At 50.2% G+C, this 19,213-nt stretch overlaps 1 protein-coding gene across 1 annotated transcript in view; it reads right to left on the bottom strand.

Moving 5' to 3' along the window:
- Positions 1-8,663: 8,663 nt before the first annotated feature.
- The window catches only part of LOC108160017 (Krueppel-like factor luna), a 109,416-nt gene continuing 98,866 nt past the window's right edge, over positions 8,664-19,213 (bottom strand). Inside the window, exons 3-5 of the mRNA XM_017293752.2 lie at positions 16,229-17,537; positions 16,017-16,163; positions 8,664-10,276 (exon numbers count right to left, since the gene is read on the bottom strand). Of these exons, the coding sequence (XP_017149241.1) occupies positions 10,101-10,276; positions 16,017-16,163; positions 16,229-17,537 (1,632 nt within the window). The 3' untranslated portion in view covers positions 8,664-10,100. The remainder of the gene's footprint in view (positions 10,277-16,016; positions 16,164-16,228; positions 17,538-19,213) is intronic.

Below are 19,213 nucleotides of genomic sequence, written 5' to 3'. Positions count from 1 at the left end.
TCGATACTCTCGCACCTGGAGCGGGGGGCCTGAGAAGAGGGGCAGGGAGGGAGGACCACGAGGGGTCATGGGGATGGCGCAAATTAAAAGACAATTTATGCCAATGCCATCGCAATTTAGATGTTTGTAATTAATTACGCACACGCCTCCTGAAATATGCATGAAAAATGATGCCCCACACCCATGGGGGGGGCGGGGCGGTGGCTGGGTGTGGAGCCCGATGCGTGAGTACGTCCACTTTGGCGCCAAATTAATGTCCAGCGAGGTCCATGGAGTCTTGACCTCCATCGCGATGACAGGTGAGCGACAACCCCCCTTCGCTGTGCCCCGTTTTTTGGGGGCATACCCCTGCTCGTGTGGCAGGTCCGGGCAGAGCCTTCTTTCTGCTAATTATCCTGCCACTTAGTCCCTTATCCGCTCCATCATATGGGGGCCACCTGAGTGTTATTTAAATGAGGGCTAATTGTGGGCGGTTGCCGAAAAAGTGTTTTAATTAACGTGCCACTAAGCGATGCGATGCGATGCGGTGCGGTGGCAGGACCATGTGCAATCAGGGCCAAAGAACGAGAAGGCCCCGTCATCAACGCATTGACAAAATGGCGGCTATTTCGAAGGTGGGGAAGAGGCAGGAAGCAGAAACAAGGAAGGGGCGGAGGCGGAGGCACTGCCACTGCCACAAGGCAAACAACAATGGCCAAAGCCAATGATGTCAACGGCATTTAACAACGGTAACGCCAGCAGCCGCACAAACAGCCAGCGGGGAGTGTAGCAGGTGCCAGGTGGCCAGGGGCGGGGGGGCAAGGGGGCAAGGAGGCAGGTGGGAATGGGGCCTGTTGTGCATTAACATTTAAATTACCGTTAAGTTGGGCACACGTTTGGCTGCATTGCCACTCCACTCGCTCTCCCGCACGCACCTCCACCCCCACCCATCGTCTGGCCACCCCTTTTGGCCCTGTCGTTCTTTTCCCTGATTTCCCATTCCGTTTGCTCTCGAGAGCTCCTCCTGTGTCTGTGCCTTTTTCCTTCTGGCGACTTTTCCTGTTTATATTTATGCCGCTTTTAGTGCAAATGAGTGCACGCCTCAGTTCGGTCAGACATTGTTGTCGCAGTGCCTGTCCCAGGACCTGTCCCAGGACCTGTCCCAGGCCCTGTCCCACGGCCTGTTCCTGTTGTCGCTGCCGATTGCCTGTTGTTGATTTTGAATCTGTGCTCTGACAGAGCACTGGTGGAAGTCGAGGAGCCTGCACAGTGGCTTGAGTGCAGGCGAAAACTGGGGGAAACTCCGGGGAGACGCCCGTCCGGGACTCGGGCCACTGTTGACCTGCGAGGGGGCGCCTCCGCTTAGGCACTTTAGCAAATTGGCTGCCCATTGAATGCATTATCAATTACGCCTCGCCAAACAGGCATTTGGTCGGAGAATTATGAGTGCGGTGGCTGGGGGGGGAGGGCGGGGATGCTGCACTGAAGCCTACTGGTGCGGAGGGGGGGGTGAAACAAATGAAACTTTAATGGGCCCGTCGCCGTGACATAAGCGATGTCGAATTAAGGCCACCCCCCCAAAACGCCCACTACGTAAACCCCATATCACTATCCCCCCCCCTGGACTCTGGACTCTGGGGAACCCTTCTTTAACAGACCTACGCAGAGGCCACGGGAGTCGTAAAAAAGTTTCATGTTATTTTTATGATGATGATTATGGTTGTCGTGTGTGTGTGTGTGTAAGCTCCACACACACACACACACACACACACACACACACACACACACAGTGACAGTGCTGTAACGGAATCTGTTCTCTCGTTCTCCGCCTGGTTTATGGCGCCCTCGCGTGCCACTGAAGCCGGCGGCAACTTTTATTCAAGAATTTCGCTCTTTTCGGCTTAAGCCGAAGGACTCTTCTCAATCCAACCTGCCGCTCCCCCCCTCCCCCTCCCCTTTTGCTCTGTCGCTTGCCCGCAATGCAAGTGTCAAATTATTGGCTGCCAGCGAAATCCAACCAAATTCGATACACTTCAAGTGCACTTGCCGCCAGTTGCCCGAAAAAGAAGTGTAAATAAGAAGATGCTCAGCGCAGACAGAGGGGAGGGAGAGGGAGAGGCAGGGGGAGGGAGATGCATACACCTGCGGTCGTTGTCGTTCTCCAGTGACAGGCACGCCGGGACCCCGCCGCCACCCGGCAATTCCGGATTCGGAATCAGACAAGTCTGGTGAAAACGACACCGACACTGCACCTTCCACGGCTGCACCTGCCAAGGCAGAGCATTTAGACGTGCCACATTTGCATGACATCGCACCGTACCCCTTCCCCCTTCCCCCTTGTTGGGCAAACTTTGCAATCTGATTTTGGCATTTTCCCTGCGCCTCTGGATTAGCACCCTGTAAGCTCTTTATTCCATCCAGGAGCGGAGCGGAGCGGGGCGGAGCGGAGCCAGGCAATTGGCAGATGGCAGCCTCGGCGCAGTTTCCAAAGAGGATTTATCGCTTCCAGTTAGCGGGATTAAAGCGGGCGAAAGTCGGTCAAAAAAGTGCTCACTTTTGTTGGGTCTGTCGGAGGCGCCCCCCACTAGCATTAGTGGCAGAATCCTGGCATACTTTGGGGCTGTGCCCGTGACAGCTTCGGTAATTATTTGTGGCAGGCCACAGCCTCGCCAGGACACCGATTGCCCAATCGTTTCGTTGAGTCGCTGTCGGCGTGGCACTTATTGTAATTGTTTTTTACTGCATTTTACACTTATTTTTCAGACATCTCTGCTGGATTCGGTTTCACAGCCACTCGTATCGTTAAATCAAAACGAATCTCCACTCCGCTCCACTCCCAGCCACAGCCAGCACAGTCCGCCTGCCACATGGTGCTGCCTCCGCTCCTCCGTGAGTGCGTCGGATGGCTAACAACGCCCTCGGCTCGGAGTGGTTTGGGTTGTCTTGTTAGCTCCGTATCGGGGCAGTGCATCTTTGTAGTTCCATCCCCACAGCCCCCCACAGCCCCCCACTGCCCCACACTGCCACCCATTCCATGCTCTGTGCCACTCGTTCTCTCTCTCTCTGTGTGTGTGTCTGTGCCATTCTCTGGGCTTGTCTGCAGCTGATGTCATTGTCATTGGCAGTCGCTGGATGTGTGTTATCTTTGCAACCCCACTTCCATGCCATGCCTCCCCTCCCCCTCCCCCGTGGCAGTGGCAGCACTTTATTATTATCCATTTTCGGTCAGAGTCGTGACTAAAGCGCTCCATAATCGTTATGCTGCAAATATTATGGCAAATGACAGTCTTTGCTTGTAATCATAATTTTCATGTTGCTACATTAGGACCAGCCCCCCCACCAGCCCCCACCAGCCCCCACCAGCCCCCACCAGCCCCCACCAGCCCCCACCAGCCCCCACCAGCCCCCACCAGCCCCCACCAGCCCCCCAGCACACAGTGGCTGTCCCCCGTCTAACCAGCAGCCAGCAACGCCCTCATTTGCGTACGAGAGCAGAACATGTTTCCGCCGCACCCACTCGATGGAGCCCCCACCCCCCTTCCCCCCCACTAGCGATCCCCAGCAGCACGGGTTTTTTCCCCCGGAATGTACGTTTTCCGCTGCTTTTCTCCTCGCGTGAGTCGTGTCGTGAGAGTCGTGTCTAATAATATTGATTTGGTGGCAATTTTGTGGCTGGGCTGCAACTAAGGGTGTGGTGGGGGGGGGGGGCCTTGGGGCTTTCGACTTGAAGGATGCACACGGACACGGACACCAGCAAAGGCAAACACAGGCATCACGTGTGTGCGGGCCGAATGTCTGCCTGTAATTTATACAGAAAGGGACTGCAGCGAGAGCTTTGTTTCCCAATGAACTGGCAGAGGAGCTGCCAGGTGAGCCCCTGCCTCCAGATGCCCCCGCAAACAGCAAAAGGGAGCCACAGCAGGTGGACAGCAAACAGGCAGCGCCTGGCGCCCACGACGGGCCACGTCTCCGAGAGCCGAGGCAGCGGCAAAATAAGTTAACATGCCGGGCCGGTGTTGAGCCACTTTGACAGGCTACAAATGTTGTGCAGCTCAGAGCAGGAGGAGGGGCCTCAGCCGCCTCAGCAGCATGCAACACACAACATACAACATGCATGTCTGCCGCAAGGAGAGAGAGACAGAGAGAGCGAGAGAGAGTGGCGGCCGCAAGGGTGCGGATGGAAACTTTTTAAAAGTCATATTCCCTGCGCGCCGCCGCTCGCAAAGTGGTTTGAACTTTGGAAACAGTTTTGATAAAGATGCACCGAGCACCGAGCACCGAGCAGAAGGAGCTTCTGCAGCCAGATGTTCCCAGAGATTTCTCCCAGTGCATTGCTCTCGGCCCGGCCCAGCCCAGCCCAGCCCGGCCCGGCCCGGCCCGGCCCGGGACATGTGTGTGCTGTTGCTGGTGCTGCTGCTGGTCATGTACGTAATTAGAAGTTTCGCTGCAGCCCAACAGAATCAAGAAAATGAAAAGTTTTCCAACCTTCGTTTCAGTTTGCCCTCCTGCCCTCCCGCCCGCCGCGCCCTGCCAGCCCCTGTCTAGGGCCCTCCATCTTCTGGCTTTTAGTTCGGAGATGCATGAAAGTACAAGAGTTACGGGCCAGAGTCTGCGGGCCAGAATTAAAAGAAATGGCAAAGAAAGGAAAGGAAAAAGGGAAAACTTGCTTGCACTTTTCCCGATGTCCATCCTCCGGGCTCCAGACCGGCACGTACATGTATGTGGGGTCCGGTTTCATTAGCAGGCAGCCCGAGAGGAAATGCAAAGCGATTTCCCAGCCACAACTTTTCAGAATTAAGTTTTGTGAACCGAAAAGAGGATCCAAGTCTTGCGGCGGAGAGTCTGGAAATTGACTGACAGCCAATTAACTTATTGCAAATTATGATTTACGGCGCACATTTGCACGGCCCGCGGCTATGGCCGTGCCTCCAGGGCGCACCTTTACAGCTCTGGTGGCGGAGTACTGAAAAGTGTAATTAAAAATTAGCCCACAGGCAGGGTCCTGCCCAGTCCCCAGGGCGGAGTGTTTGCCTGCCATTAAGAGGCAGGGGGGATTTTATATATTATATATATTTTATATTTTTCTATATTTCGGTTTTTTTGTGGTTTTTGGTTTTTCGTTTTGTTCACAGAAATTCTCATCAAAATATCAAGTTACGTACAATAATAGTATTCATACGTTGAAAAATGCCTTCGGTTTATACTTATACAATACAAGAATAAAAATAACGTTTTTCTAATTATGCTGATGGTTCTCCTGCCTCGCCTCCTCTACTCCTCGACTCCTCGCCTCTCCTGCCCCTCTTCGCCTCTCTTCATTCACTCCTCAGATGCTTCGCTCTGCTGTTGTTCTTGTTTGTATAATAAACTAATTCTAAATACAAGAAATTTCCATTTAATTTTCAATTTTCTCTCTTGTCTTCGTCTTCTTTTTCGTCTTACTTTTAGTGGTTTTTTTCTTCTTTAATTTTCTAGATATTTGTTATTTATTTCGTTTGCCTTAATAAACTGGTATCCGTATGGAGATGCAATGCACAAAAAGCCGCAACAAACAAGCCGTAATAATAATCATAATAATTCATAATGATCAATCCTTTTTTTGGTGAGTGTTTTATTTAATGAATAGAATATGCAATTACACCTTAGGGGGGATCGCAGGGAGGGGGCTGAACGTATGCTAATTGAATTCAATTCTATCAATAATTCCCGCAGTTAATCAACTAATTTGTTGTGCAAACATTTCGCGCTTCAAAAGTTTGCCCCAAACAAATTATCGGGGGACTCCGATGCAGTGCATTTCATTATCATTCCATTCCATTATCGTTATATTTTTTATGAATTAATGAGCGAAGCGCTAAAAACAAATTCAAACAACTGTTCGGGGGGTGTGGGGGCTGTTTGGGGGCTGTGCATCGAATGCACACACACACACACACACACACACACACACACACACACGCACACACATTGATAATAAATAATGAAACACTGACAATTAGATTTTCTGCTATTTGCTATTAGCTAAGGACTTCTCTGGCCTCATGCACAAGCATTAAATGTAGTTTTTGTTTCTTTTTGTTTTTTGATTTACTTATGCTTAAATGTATTTTCTGTTTATGTGGATTTTTTTTCCTGTGCCGAAACTGGTGAATTTTTCTTGTTATACATTTATTTTGATATCAATTACGCTTAAGACTACAATTTAATTATGAATTTCGAGTCGTTTCGCATCGTTCGCAGAACTCAGGATCGGGCTAAACTAAGTTATCGCGTAAAAGTTCTATATAAATCACCGTTTGCTGCCTGCCAAGCCGAGAAAAGTGCCCGCCCTGAGGGCCCTTCCCGCTCCGCTCTCTAGTAACCATTCGTGCGTCTGTAGCTCCAAAAAAAAAAAAAAAAAAACACGGTAATTTATAATGCTGTACCTTAACTCGTAGATGCTTTGCATAATACTACTCCTCCTTCTCCTCCCACGACTGAATGCATTCAAAGTTAATTCACACACACTCACACACGCACAACTGTCACGTGAATAGGTTTGCCATACACTTATATTTCCTAAAATATATATACGTATACACTATATATATATATATATATAGATATAATTTCTGTAATGTAGTTTACTTTTCGAGTTGATTTAACATTAAACTAATTCATTTCACTAAACTATACACAAAATGTTTACGAGTTATGTCCTTATTTGCCTACATAAAACGTGTCCCTCCCACCTACCACCTACCACCTACCACCCACACGTATGTATATATGTATATAGTGTGTATATGCTTTAGCCTGGGTTGTCTGGGGGTTTCTGCTATATATTTCTGCTATGCTATGCCTGGCCATCCGTCCTACATTTAGTCTACACTTAAACTAAACGCTTATGATGTTCCGCCCTGCGTTTTCCCAGGGAAATCATACTTGAGGGGGATGGCGGGGAAAGGTGCGTTCGGGGTTGGGGGGGGGGGGAGCTTGGAAACTGCTAAGCACATTTGCAAACGAAACTCTAAACGAAATTAAAATGTATTTACTTTAGTTTTAGTATACTTTATTTACTCTTCCTCATGCCTCATGCCTCATGCATCCGTGCTGCCAAATCTTTGTTCTACCAGCCTTCTGCCGCCGCCATCTCCTTGGGCCCTTGCCTCGACTGTAAATCTGTAGAAAATGTTTATAGATTGCTTCTGCAGCAAACGGCAACGGCCATGGCCATGGCCATGGCACCACAGACCCTTCTCCACCCTCCACCCTCGACACTCCGCGCCCCACTGCACTCCAGGGACCCAGGGGGCACTGCCTTGTAAAATGTGCCAGTGTAGACAATAAAATATATTCATAGTTATCGGGTTAGTACTCTCTAGACTCACATTCAGCGTTACTTAAAATTCGTACTTCATTAACTTTAATTTGGGGGTTCAAGGGATCAAGGGATCGTGGGAACTCGGCTCTAGCCCTGCCTCTGCCTCTGCCTCTGCCTCTGCCTCTGCCCCTGCTGTGCCCTGCCCTGCCCTGCCCTCTTACGTATGCGTAGTTTGCTGCCGAATTCGAGACACGAAATGATCGAGTGGGGAACCTATGCCTGTCGCTCATTTGGGAGTACCATATTTCTGTTTCAAATTCTCATATAGTATATATATATGTGTATGTATATATTATTTTTATGTTGCAATTGTTGCATAAACGCGGAACACCTCGTTGACCAGTCTTTCATTTTTTTTGTTTTACTTTTTTTACACATTAATTTTTTGTTTCTTTTTTTTTTTTGCTTTCCTCTTTTAAAATACACATTTTTTGGTTGTAAAATACACACATTTATGGTTTATCCATATCCATATCTATATCCATATCCATAGTTGAGTGACCATCAAATATCTGCTTTAGGATCTAAATATTCTTTGGGTTTTGTGGATTTTTAGTTTAAAGGTTTTCTATACAAAATATTTCTTACTTTTTGGGTTTACATTTTTAATTTATTTTTTGTTTTAGTTTTGGTTTAGTTTTGGTTTCTCGAAAAGTTAGACTAAACTGATTGAAGCATTTTTGACACATCGTAGACATTTTTGGATTCTTGGATTCTTTTAATTCATTTAATTCCCCGCTTCGTTCGCGAGCTAGTAGTACATGTGTGTTCAGTATAGTATTGTTTTCAGTGCAATTTTCACTTGGAAGCCAAACGGTGTACGGTGTACGGACTGGAAGGGGGCTTGTGGGGGGGGGGGGGGGGGCTTTGACTGGATGATATCTGCTGGCTACAACAACATTCAAATGACACTAAGCACAAGCAACACACTAACATCGATACATCTAGACGATACATCGACAACAATACACAATATCGATATCGATAAACATCGTATATTCTTTCTCTGTGCCACAATTGGCGAGAATTAAGCTAGAAAAAGTCGACAAATAGACAAATTATGGAGACATATAGTACTATATCCTGATATAGTCCTGCTAGATCTCTTCTCTTGATTCGAGGCGGCGTGCGTGCTGTGCCGCCTCCGATTCCGCCTGCTCCTCCGAGTAGTATCTGTTCTGGTATAGTTTTGGTTTTGGGTTTCTCTTGCCTCAGCTATTTTGTTGCTGTTGTTCTCTGGATCACAGAATTTCTCATCACACAAACCATAACGCTTGACCGTTGTATACTTTGATGTGGAAATGATTAGGCCGTGGAAACGTACGCTTTTCACAATCTTTTTATTCATTAAAAATAATTAAAAATAAACAAAAATGCTGAAGTGATAAATTACAAAATAAAATGCAGCACACAAAGGAGTAAAACTAAACAGAATGGAATCTATAAATTTAGCGAAAGAAAAACTACAAAAAAAATCAGTTACGCAAAGAAGTCGGACTAAAATTAATGAGGCACATAAAGAAGAATTTCCATGATGGATCCCCGACGAGAGGCAGACGCTCCAGTCGTCGATCGAGCGATGCAAATTTCGATTAAATTAGTTATACATATCAAAAACGGGTTCGTAATACTTTCCATCACTTGGGCAATGCACAAGGGAAGCTGCATTCAATCAGTTACGTATATAACCTAAAAAAAACATAGCAACAAGATTGCTCTTCCTCCTTCCTTACGATCGTAGTTCTAGGGATTTGCTTGAATTTTGAGAGTACGTAATGTAAAATCAGACCTAGGCAACATTTAAATTACATTTAAAATTAATTTAAGAAAAAAAAAAGCATTCATCGTTTTGTGTTTTGTGTTTTCCCTCTTTTTGTTTTGTTTAAAACATATTTTGCACTTGTTCTTGTTGTTTTTTTCCTATCCGTATTCTTATTTCTCTGCTCATCTGCTCCACCGACAGCGGATCTTAACTATTTTTTTTTTTTTTAACTTTTACACACATTTTTTACATACATTTTATCTAGCTTTATATTTTCCTTTCTTCCTTTCTTGCATTTATTTTTGTTTTTGTTTTTGGCAGTGTTCACAATATGAAAAAAAAAAATATTCCTTTACTCTTTAGGTTTTTTTTGTTTTTATTACAATTTCTGCTTTAGTTCTGCTCTCTGCCGCTTCATTACAAATTACAGTAATGTCTGCTTAGCTTTGGTAAATTGTACGATATTTTTGTTCAGAACGCGACGCTAAATGCTACGTATGGGTGGTGTATGGGGGGGGGGGGGGGGTATGGGGGGGTGGCTTAGACTTACGCTTAACAAGGCATTGAAACAAATCGAATTTGCAATTGAAACGATAATGATAAGGACAATGATAACGATAACCGATAACCGATAACCGATAGCCGATAACCACAACGAAAGCGAAAACGATAACGATAACGATAACGCTGATGAATGGCAACACAAATATCTGATTCCCGTCTTCCGTCTTTGTGCTTGTGTTGTGTTTTGTTTTGTTTTGTTTTGTTTTGTTGTGATGCTTTCTTTGATTTTCCTCCCACTTTACTCTCTCCGTTTACTCTCTTTACTCTCCGCTTAAATGCTCCTTAATTCTCTGTTATTTTGATTACGCGTTACGCAGTTTTTTCATCGTTCCTTGATGGCACTCCGCCGGCGGTGCTACCACCCTCCATCCTCCGTCCTTCGTCCTCCGTCTCCGTCTCCGTCTCCGTCTCCATCCCCGCTTAGATCTCGCCTCACATGTGTCGCTTCATGTGGAGGGCCAGGTGGTCGGACCTCGAGAAGCAGCGATCGCAGTTGCGGCACTTGAACGGCTTGGCCCCGGTGTGCTTCCGGTAGTGGCGCGTCAGCTCGTCGCTCCTCGCGAAGCGCCACTCGCAGCCGTCCCAGGAGCACTTGTAGGGCTTCTCACCTGCAGCGGGACAAGAGAAACGTTTATTAAATAAGTTGCTATTAAAATGGCAAAAATGTGTGTGGAGCTGCAACCGCTGCCGCTGCTGCCGCTGCTGTTGCACAAACAATAAAGCGCATAAATATGCGTAGCCTCTGGGGGATGGTAGATGGGGCGGGGTGGGGTTTTTGGGGGGGGGCGCAAGCATTTTTTATTTAGCACGCGCCTGCCAAATGAAAAAACTTTCCCAACACTGCCGCCGCTCGCTCGTTCCTCGACGGAAGCGAAATATGCATAAAGTAAAACACGAGTAAACAACCAACACAAAGGGAAGGGGGAAGGAGTGGAGAGGAGAGGAGAGGAGTGGAGAGGAGAGGGTTGAAAGAACACAGGGAATAAGCGAGAGAGCGAGAGAGCGCGAGCCAGGAATGTAAGACAATTAAAAATGAAAAACTGTAAAATTAAAACCGAAACGAAACGAAATGATGCTAACGCTGATGCCGACGGCGGCGGAGCCAACGTCAACGGTGTGCCAAGCAGTCGTCCCGGGTCCCCAGCTCCCCTGCTCCCCAGCTCCCCAGTTTCCCAGCTCCCCTGCTTCCCATTTCCCAGTCCTTTGCCAACATTTTTCATGCGTGCCAAAAGCCTCAAAGGATACAAGCAGCAGCCAAAGCGCCAAAAGCCAACCAGAGCAGGAGCCAGACCCTGAAACAGGTCCTGAAACAGGTCCTGAAACAGAGCCAGAGCCAGAGCCAGAACCAGAACCATTGCCACAGTCAGAGCCACAGAATCAGCCAGGCGAAAGGAAAAGGAAATGCAGAAGTTGTAATTTCACACAAAAGCAAAAAAAAACCCAAAAAAATGAAGAACCTAAAAATGCGCACCAGGAACACTGAAACAGAGAGAGAGAGAGAGAGAGCCATGACTAGAGCCAGAGAAGGACACACTCACACACACACACACACACACACACACACACACACACAAAAGGAGGGAAAAAGCAGAACAAACCGAAAAAAATGGCAAAATTATTTCAGTTTAAAAGACAAACAGCAGAGCCGAGGCAGGAAATTGCCGCCGTTGCTGGCTCTGGCTCTTTTTCCCACAGAGAGATAGAGAGAGAGAGAGAGAGGGGGAGAGCGCAGAGGCAGAGAGGAAAAAATGGAGCGAGATAACCGGCAAGTAGACGACGACAGCCAAGAAAAATGCATAAAGCTGAGTGGAAAACTTTGTAACGCACACCAGCCAGCCAGCCAGCCACACACACGCACACACACACTCGCACACGACACACACACACGCTTACACTTGGCTTAAAACTTAATGCATGCGGAAATGTGTGATATTTCCGTGCTCAATTTCACATTATGCACTTGCGGCTCTCCCTCGCTCTCCCCCTCTCTCTCTCTCTGCACTCTTCTCGCTCTTTCTTCTGTGGCTGGTGGGCCTTCCGCTTGCAGGGATTCGACCATGTCTTAATTTCCATTTGTTTACACTTGGCCACTGCCTGAGTCCTCCATTCGTGTGCTATCTGCAGCTGCAAAAGAGTGTGTGTATCCATGTGTGTGTGTATCCATGTGGGTGTGTGGGTGTCTGCCACTTGCACTTTGGCATGTTGTCAGAAATGTTTGGGAATCGAAGCATTGCCAATAAATAAGCGGCTGCACACACACAGTCACACTCCCCCACCCCCACACACACACACAGGGACACATACATATGTACTCGCTTGGCCATCTTTTTTCCGCTCCATCTCTGGCGCTCTTTTTCTGGCGGCTATCTCTTTCTAAACGCCTCTTGCAGCTCTTTCTGGCGCTGTGTAAATCAGCGTCAAATGCACAAAGTGCAAGCTCGCACAGAGATCTAGGATGCGACCCCCAAGAGTCTCGTATTGAAGTGCATTTAAACGGCGAATGTGGAGGGTGGTTGGGCAGCAGCAGCAGCAGCGATAAAGCAACCAAAATGGCCCTGTTATCTGGCCATTGAAGAGTGGCCTGGCCTCCCACCAAACGGAATGGAACGAAACGAATCCAACAACAAGCTACAAAGCGCCATTCGGGTCGGGAGATACCCTGTAAAGGGTAAAGGACTTCGGATTACAAGGATGGATATACCCCCGCCGCACGTACTACCCCTTGGCTGTCCTTTCCGCTCAAAACGGTCGCTCATATGGGCCAAGATGTACGAGGCGCTAGTATCTCCCTGCCAGCGGCCAATGTCTTTTAATTAGTTTTCATGGCTGCCATCGGGGCCCGCGACCTGGCCAAAAAGCCACCCAATCCCAATCGGCAACTGGGTTAAGCGCCCCCCCATCCGCCTTTGTCTCCTCTTTTTTTCGCGGCAGCCTCCGATCCTCCAATCGCGACGCCGAGACGTCGCCATGTTAATTTATTGAGCCGAACGCAGTTAAAACTTAACCTCAGCCGTTTGTCTGGCTCCACGAGCCCCGAGTATATTGATAGTTTCAGTTGCAGTTGCAACTACGGCGGGGGGAGGGAGTGCTGCCGCCATGGCTGTGGCAGGCCATAAAGCTTGCACTTGTAAATTGTTTAAAGGCAATAAGGAGTCGGCCACAAAAGCCACGTACTGGAGGAGCACGAACTGGGGCCAGCAGCAGCTTGGAGTCGACAGCAGCCGCTTAGCAGGAGACGAAGGACCTGCCGTGGCAGCGTATGGAGCCAGTTAATATTTTATAAATTTCACTTGGCGCTGGGTTTTAATTTCAGTCGTTGGCCATAGAAAGGAATGCCCCGACGGGACATGCGATGCGGGCGGGCGGGCGGAGAGCTCAAGGAAGAAGCCCTCGTCGATGCCTTCTCGGCTTTTGCACTCAGCACAGTTTTTATGGTCTGTTTGCGTCTTCTCACTTGATTGCACTTGTAATCTTTTCTTAACGGTTTCAGTGCCCCCTCTCCCCCCCCTCGCCACTGGTGTCTGTGGTTGCATGCAACTGTGGAATGCTTATAGCCGCCTTTGCGTTTAACTAATTGAAATCTTTTGTGGCAAAACTTTGTGAGGAATTTATTGCAGTGAATGGCGCTTTAATTGATATTCAATTGTGCTCCACCCACCCATCGAACCACCCATCCATCCATCCATCCATCCATCTATACCATTGTATCTGCATCTGAGGTGGGGTGGGGTGGGGGGGGAAATGCTTGAATGGATTCCTAATTAAATGGTCCGGGACATGCAAATTGAAATGCCCGACAAGCCACAGGAGGAAACGCAGGAAGCGCGCTCGAGAGCCCAAATCAAATTAATTTCTCTGTCTGCCATTGCAGCAGGCCAGCGTGCTGCTCTTTGCTCTCACCCACCGAGCACCAGGCTCTCCTCCTACCCGCTCAAGGACGCCCCGTTTGGCCACTAAATAATGGCTGATCATCAATTATTTTGCATGTGTCCGCCTTTCTAATGCGACAGCATTTTAAGAATGCCCCCAATACGAGGCCCCGCGCTTAATTTCAAATGCAAAAAACGTAATTCATTAGATTTTCTTTAATTTAAGCCAAAAACGGAAAAAAGGGACCTACACCCCGGTCTCCATGGTGTCCCTGGTGTCATTAAAATAATTACGTTTTCCCTCTCCACCGCCCCCCGCCCCAGAAAAGAATCCCTCTCGGCTTTGGCTTTTGCTTTTTTTTTTTTGGGGGAGGGGGGGCGTCCGAAATCAGATGTTTCAATCTTATCGCAGGGCCAACACCTTGGCTTTTGATATATGGGGCTCCTCTGACTTGTGCTGGCACTCCTCTCTCTCTCTCTCTCTCCCCCCCCCTAGAACATGTGTAATTAATTATAGAATTCCCCCGCTTTCATTTTTTATCGGGCCAAAACGGATGTCGGCACTGGGGAAACTTTCTGCCGAGCAAATTAACACTTTCGGCACTGGGGGCAATTGGGGGGCACTGGGGGCAACGGGGGCACCGGAACGAGGTGCCAATCAAGCAGTCACGCCCCCTTCGAACCGCCCCTGGATGAGCTTCTCTTCTGTTGTTGTTGTTGTTTTTGTGGCCAAAGATAAACTGAAAATTATGAGCAAAAACTTTCGACTGTTATGGATTTTTATTGAGCCAGAAGTTTTTGGCTTTCTTGCGGCAAGAGCAAACAGCAGCAGCAGCGCAGCAGCAGCAGAGGCGGCAGCAGAGGCGGCAGCAGAACAAACAGTTTCGAGGAGGCGCAGAAATTGAATGTTAATTAAAATGTTAAGCCCCACATCCTGGGGCCTTGGCAGCCATTTATAAATTGAGCAATATCCTGCGGCTGACAGAGAAAGTTGTTGACTTTGTGTCTGTCTGTCTGTCAGTGGTTGAGGCAAGTGTGGCAAGTGGCAAGTGGCAAGTGACAGACTGGTACCTTCTGTCGCATATGCATGAGTCCTCCTCCGGTCCCCCGGTCCCCCGCTGATGATTGGGTATGCCCCGAAAGGGTCACTCCACATTTGGGCACTAAACAAACACTCGCCCCGGAGAGTCGCATTCGTTTTTGAGTGAGAAATATCTGTGGCCCCAAACTTCATTTGCTGGGCATCTGACAGATGCGATGCGTTGCCAACACTTGGATGCACACCCAGGAACACCCAGCAGGATGTCCACAGAAAGACCATTCTTTCGAGGAAGCCTACTTCTGTTGTAGGGCATTCCCCCCCCAGGCATTCCCCATTCTCTCTGGATTGTTGCCGGAACGTATGGCACTGCCTTCTGAATCGCTTGTCAAGATTCTTGAGGATTGCCTGAACAGGTGTTCCGAACACTTTCGAGGCTTCAAATTAGAAAAAAAGAGAAAATATACTTCTTGCAAATTTCGGTTCGATCCAGCGGAAGTATTTGTCTGTTTCCGATGTCTCGGAAGAAGGTCAACGATGGAAATTCTGTTTTTGAGTGTGTGCCAAGTGATTTGTGGCCTGTGCCACGCACACCCCGCTGCGCCTGCCACCGCCTCTCCAAATAAAACTGACAGCCGGGAACAAAACTCGTCCTGGAGGGGGGGTTGGGCGGCCGCTCAGCGAATTTTAACTGAATGCGCACAAAACTGTTTTCCAACAACTGCAAATACCGTGGGTTTTGTTCGCCCATTTTTTTGGCAGAACTTGAAATGGATTTCGGCTTCTATTTTATGGGTTAAGTGTTTGCCGGCAGAGAGGCGGCTGCCTCTACGTGGGGCACAAATCAATAGATTTGCTCTCTGGCGCCCGAGTGTGTGGTTTGTAATAAAATTACATTTCATCGCTGGGAGTGCTTCCTCCCCCTCTCTGCCACCAATATTTCATGTTTGAATTATGCGATTTTTATTGAAATTTCAAGCATCGTCTGCTGTCAGGCCACGAGGTTGTTTTTGGGGGTGGGGGGCCTCAATTGCCAGTGCCCCATCCCAGGAGGATGCCCCCCATTCTGCACTCCTGCTGCATGTTTTTTCAATGGACAATGGACGGCGGACGGTGGACGGCGGCCAGTGTCGGGGCAAACAATGCAACATGTCACTCGTGTGTCCCAGGGGTCTCTGTCCGGGACATTGTTGTCGCAGGTCTCTGATTTATTAAGGCAGCGCCAGAGCGACGGCTAGGGTGGTGTGTCCTTGCCCCAAGGTGTGTGCCGGCTTTTAATTGGTAGCCACCGACGGGGGCCCGCTCTTCGGGCAGGGTATCAGGGGGTCGGGTCTGGGCTAGATTTTGGTTCCTCACATTTCAGCAGGCAGTACTCGAAGCTGTCAGGAGCAGCAACACATACACCCCCCCCTGCTCTCCCTCTCCGTGGCAGGCACTCACCTGTGTGCGTTCTTTGGTGGGCCTTCAGGTGCGAGCTCTTCGTGTAGACTTTTTTGCAGCCCAGGAATTGGCACTTGTGTATCCGCCGCTTGGCGTCCGGGCTGTGATCGCCGTGATGTTGCCGCGGGTGATGATTTTTGGCAGAACCTGAAGCGAGAGAAGGGTCAAGGGTGAGGCTGAGTTTGGGGCAAGTGCTGGGCTGTCATACGCACCGTTTGAGGCCTTGTCGGCTCGTGGCGCCACCACTTGTTGCTGTGACGTCGACGCGCTGGATCCATGCGAGCTGCTGCCGCTGCCGCTGCTGCTGCTGGCGGCTGCACTGAGCACGGCTGCCACGTTGGAATTGCCGTTGTTCTGCATCTGGATGACGCGGGCCAGGCTGATGCCAGCCGCTCCCGGCTTGCCGTTTGCCGTGGTCAGCCGTACGATGGTGCTGCGCGGAATGTTGCTGTGGGTGGACTGGTCCTTGTGGCAGCTGCTGCTGCTGGCGCTGCCGCTGGAGCTGCTGTTGCTGCTGCCAGTCAGGCCGCTGCCCCCGTTGCTGTGGGGAGAATGGCTGCTGCTGCTGTTGCTGCCTGTATTGCCGCTCTGGCCGAGGGCCTGCGGCGATATGCTCAGATGCTGGACGGCCAGCTGTTGCTGCTGCTGCTGCAGTTGCGTCAATGTGGGATTGTTTTGGTTATTGCTGCTGGTGAAGCGCAGGATCGCTGTGGCGGGTGTGGAGTTGCCTTGCTGCTGCTGCTGCTGCTGCTGCTGCTGCTGTTGTTGCTGCTGCTGTTGCTGCTGCTGCTGCTGCCTCTGTTGCTGTTGCTGTTGGATCAGGACCGCCAGATCGTTGGCCTCGATCTGTTGCGCGTAGTTGCTGTGGCTCCGCAGGCTGGACTCTGGCGAGGAGGGCGGCGTCAGGGTCGGCAGGACAAAGTCCTGCACGTGTCCGAGGTGCAGCCGCGCCCCGTTGCCCCCCTGGCTCTTGGCCTGCACCACGCGCACCTTGAAGCCGGGCGCCGAGCTGCTCGGCGAGCTCACCGTGATGGTGCTGGCCCCAGTCAGGCCGCTGCTCACTTGACTCATGCCACTGCTGCTGCTGCTGCTGCTGCTGCTGCTGCTGCTGGAGCTGCTGCTGCGGATGATGGGGCTGCTGCTGGTGGGTGTCATGTTGCCGTTGGCACTGCTGATACTGGGATTGGGCGAGATGGCCGAGGGGGGCGCCGCAAAGAGCCCGCCCAGCTTCTCGTCGCAGCCCCCCTCCTCGTCCTCCTCGTCGATGCGCTCCTGCTTGACCAGGACGGCGCAGCTGAGCGCCTGCGAGCCATTGCTGTCCCAGGAGATGCCCGAGCAGTTCGAGGAGACCGACGACGTCGTGGAGATGGCGTCCAGGTTCTGCTCCTTGATCTTCAGCTCCTCGAGCAGGCGGGCGGGCGTCGAGAAGATGTCCCAGGCCGAGGTGTCCAGATCGCTGTGGAGCTTCTTCTTCACGAACTTCGGCTCGTCCCGCAGATAGCGCTCCAGCTCGTAGCAGGTCTGCGAATGAATCGGAAACAGGGAAGGCAGTTCGTGAGTAAAGTCGCTCCATTAGGGGGTAATGGATGCTGCCGTACAGCGGCATCGCTCCCGCAATTCAATTTGCCAGCGGAGGAATTTCGGGGCCCATTAGGCCTATAATTTAGTGGCCCGCGGGGCACAAACATGGCGGGAGTCTCAAATTATGTTTTATGCCCCTGCCGCTGCCTGTAATTACAGGTAATAATTTTGACCATTGAATTTATGGCCGCTTGCATACTTTTAGGCGTCGCTCTTCACGCTTAATGGAGGGGCGACACTTAGGGGCATGTAAAGGCCGCAGCGAGTGGCCGCGTGGCAGGGGGGCGAGCGTCAACATCCCTTTGATGCTGCCGCTGCTACACTTGCAACAACCTGGGTGCGCAAACATGCAGCATGTTGCAGCAAGTGCAAACAACCGCCTGCCCGAGCCCCTTGCCACTTGCCACGCCTCTTCGTTGCTACGATTTCAATATACGAGCTGAAAGGTCGCCCTCGCACCCCCACCTGTTTGTCCGTCTGGTTTCTGGGGGCCCTGCGGCTTAAATTCGACCACAAATTGAACACATGACGAGCCATTCGGCCGGTGATTTGTTAAAGCCAGGACTCCGCTCTCCTCCTTTCGGGGGGGGGGAGAGGGCGGGGCGGGGGATTGATGCCGATTTCCATTCTCATTGAGGGCCTAACAAATCTTATTAAGTGCAATGCAAAGCACAAAACCCAATGGGGCGGAATAAGCAGCAGCATCAGCAGACATCGGACCATCGGACCATCGGAGGAGTCCTTTCCGCAGGGGAAGCCACCATTTGGCTGGGATTTTCCTTAGTTTCCTTTCGAGAGCAGAGAGTGGGGGCCCCTTCGCCCCCCCCCCCCCCCCGTAAATCACTTTAAGTGTTGTTCCAAGAAAATAATTGCAACACATAAATTTCGCAACCCTTTGCCGAAAACAACCCAAAAGAGAGAAAACTATAATGGTTTATGAATCGGGAGGAAGGATAATGGCGAATGGCGAATGGGGAATCTGGCTTAGACTCCTCGCATGTGCGGTGTGGGGTTTGGGGCCTCAACACGTTACCCCTGGCCATGATTAATGGGCGGCTGCTGCTGGTGCTGCTGCTGCACTTACCTCCCACTTCCGGGCCACTCACTCAGACAGCAGGCAACAGACAATGCAAGCAGCAGCCGGCAGCCAGCAGCCAGCAGCCAGCCAGGACAATCTTTGAGCCAGAATCTAAATAAAATGTAGCATGCGCGCAATGCAAAAGCAATTTGATATATTGTCCAACGGGTGGCACATCGGAGTGGGGCAGTGGCAGTGGCAGTGGCAGGCAGGTGGCCAAGGGAACTGCTATCAAAAATGGCATTTTGATTTATGCGCTCCACTGCTGCCGCCCCGCTCCTGGCGATGCTGCAAACAAATCACGTGAGCCAACAGGCCAAAGATTAGACGCGACTTTCGAATTGCTCACGGCCAGTGGCCAATGGGCCCGGGATAGGTGGCCCCCCCCCCTGATTGATGGCCGGCGGGTGTCCAGTTCAAGGCCTGGCCAATTTGTAGAGCACAAAGCGAGGCGGCAGTCACCTGCATGGGACTCCTCCCAGCCTCCGCTCATTATCGAGCTCATTATACTTTGTTATCTCGTGTTTAGTAATTAGTT

This window comes from Drosophila miranda, chromosome 3, assembly GCF_003369915.1.
Source record: "Drosophila miranda strain MSH22 chromosome 3, D.miranda_PacBio2.1, whole genome shotgun sequence".
Taxonomy (NCBI): Eukaryota; Metazoa; Arthropoda; class Insecta; order Diptera; family Drosophilidae; genus Drosophila; species Drosophila miranda.
Note: the sequence above shows the minus strand (reverse complement) of the source record. Positions and strands in the feature narration are given on the sequence as shown.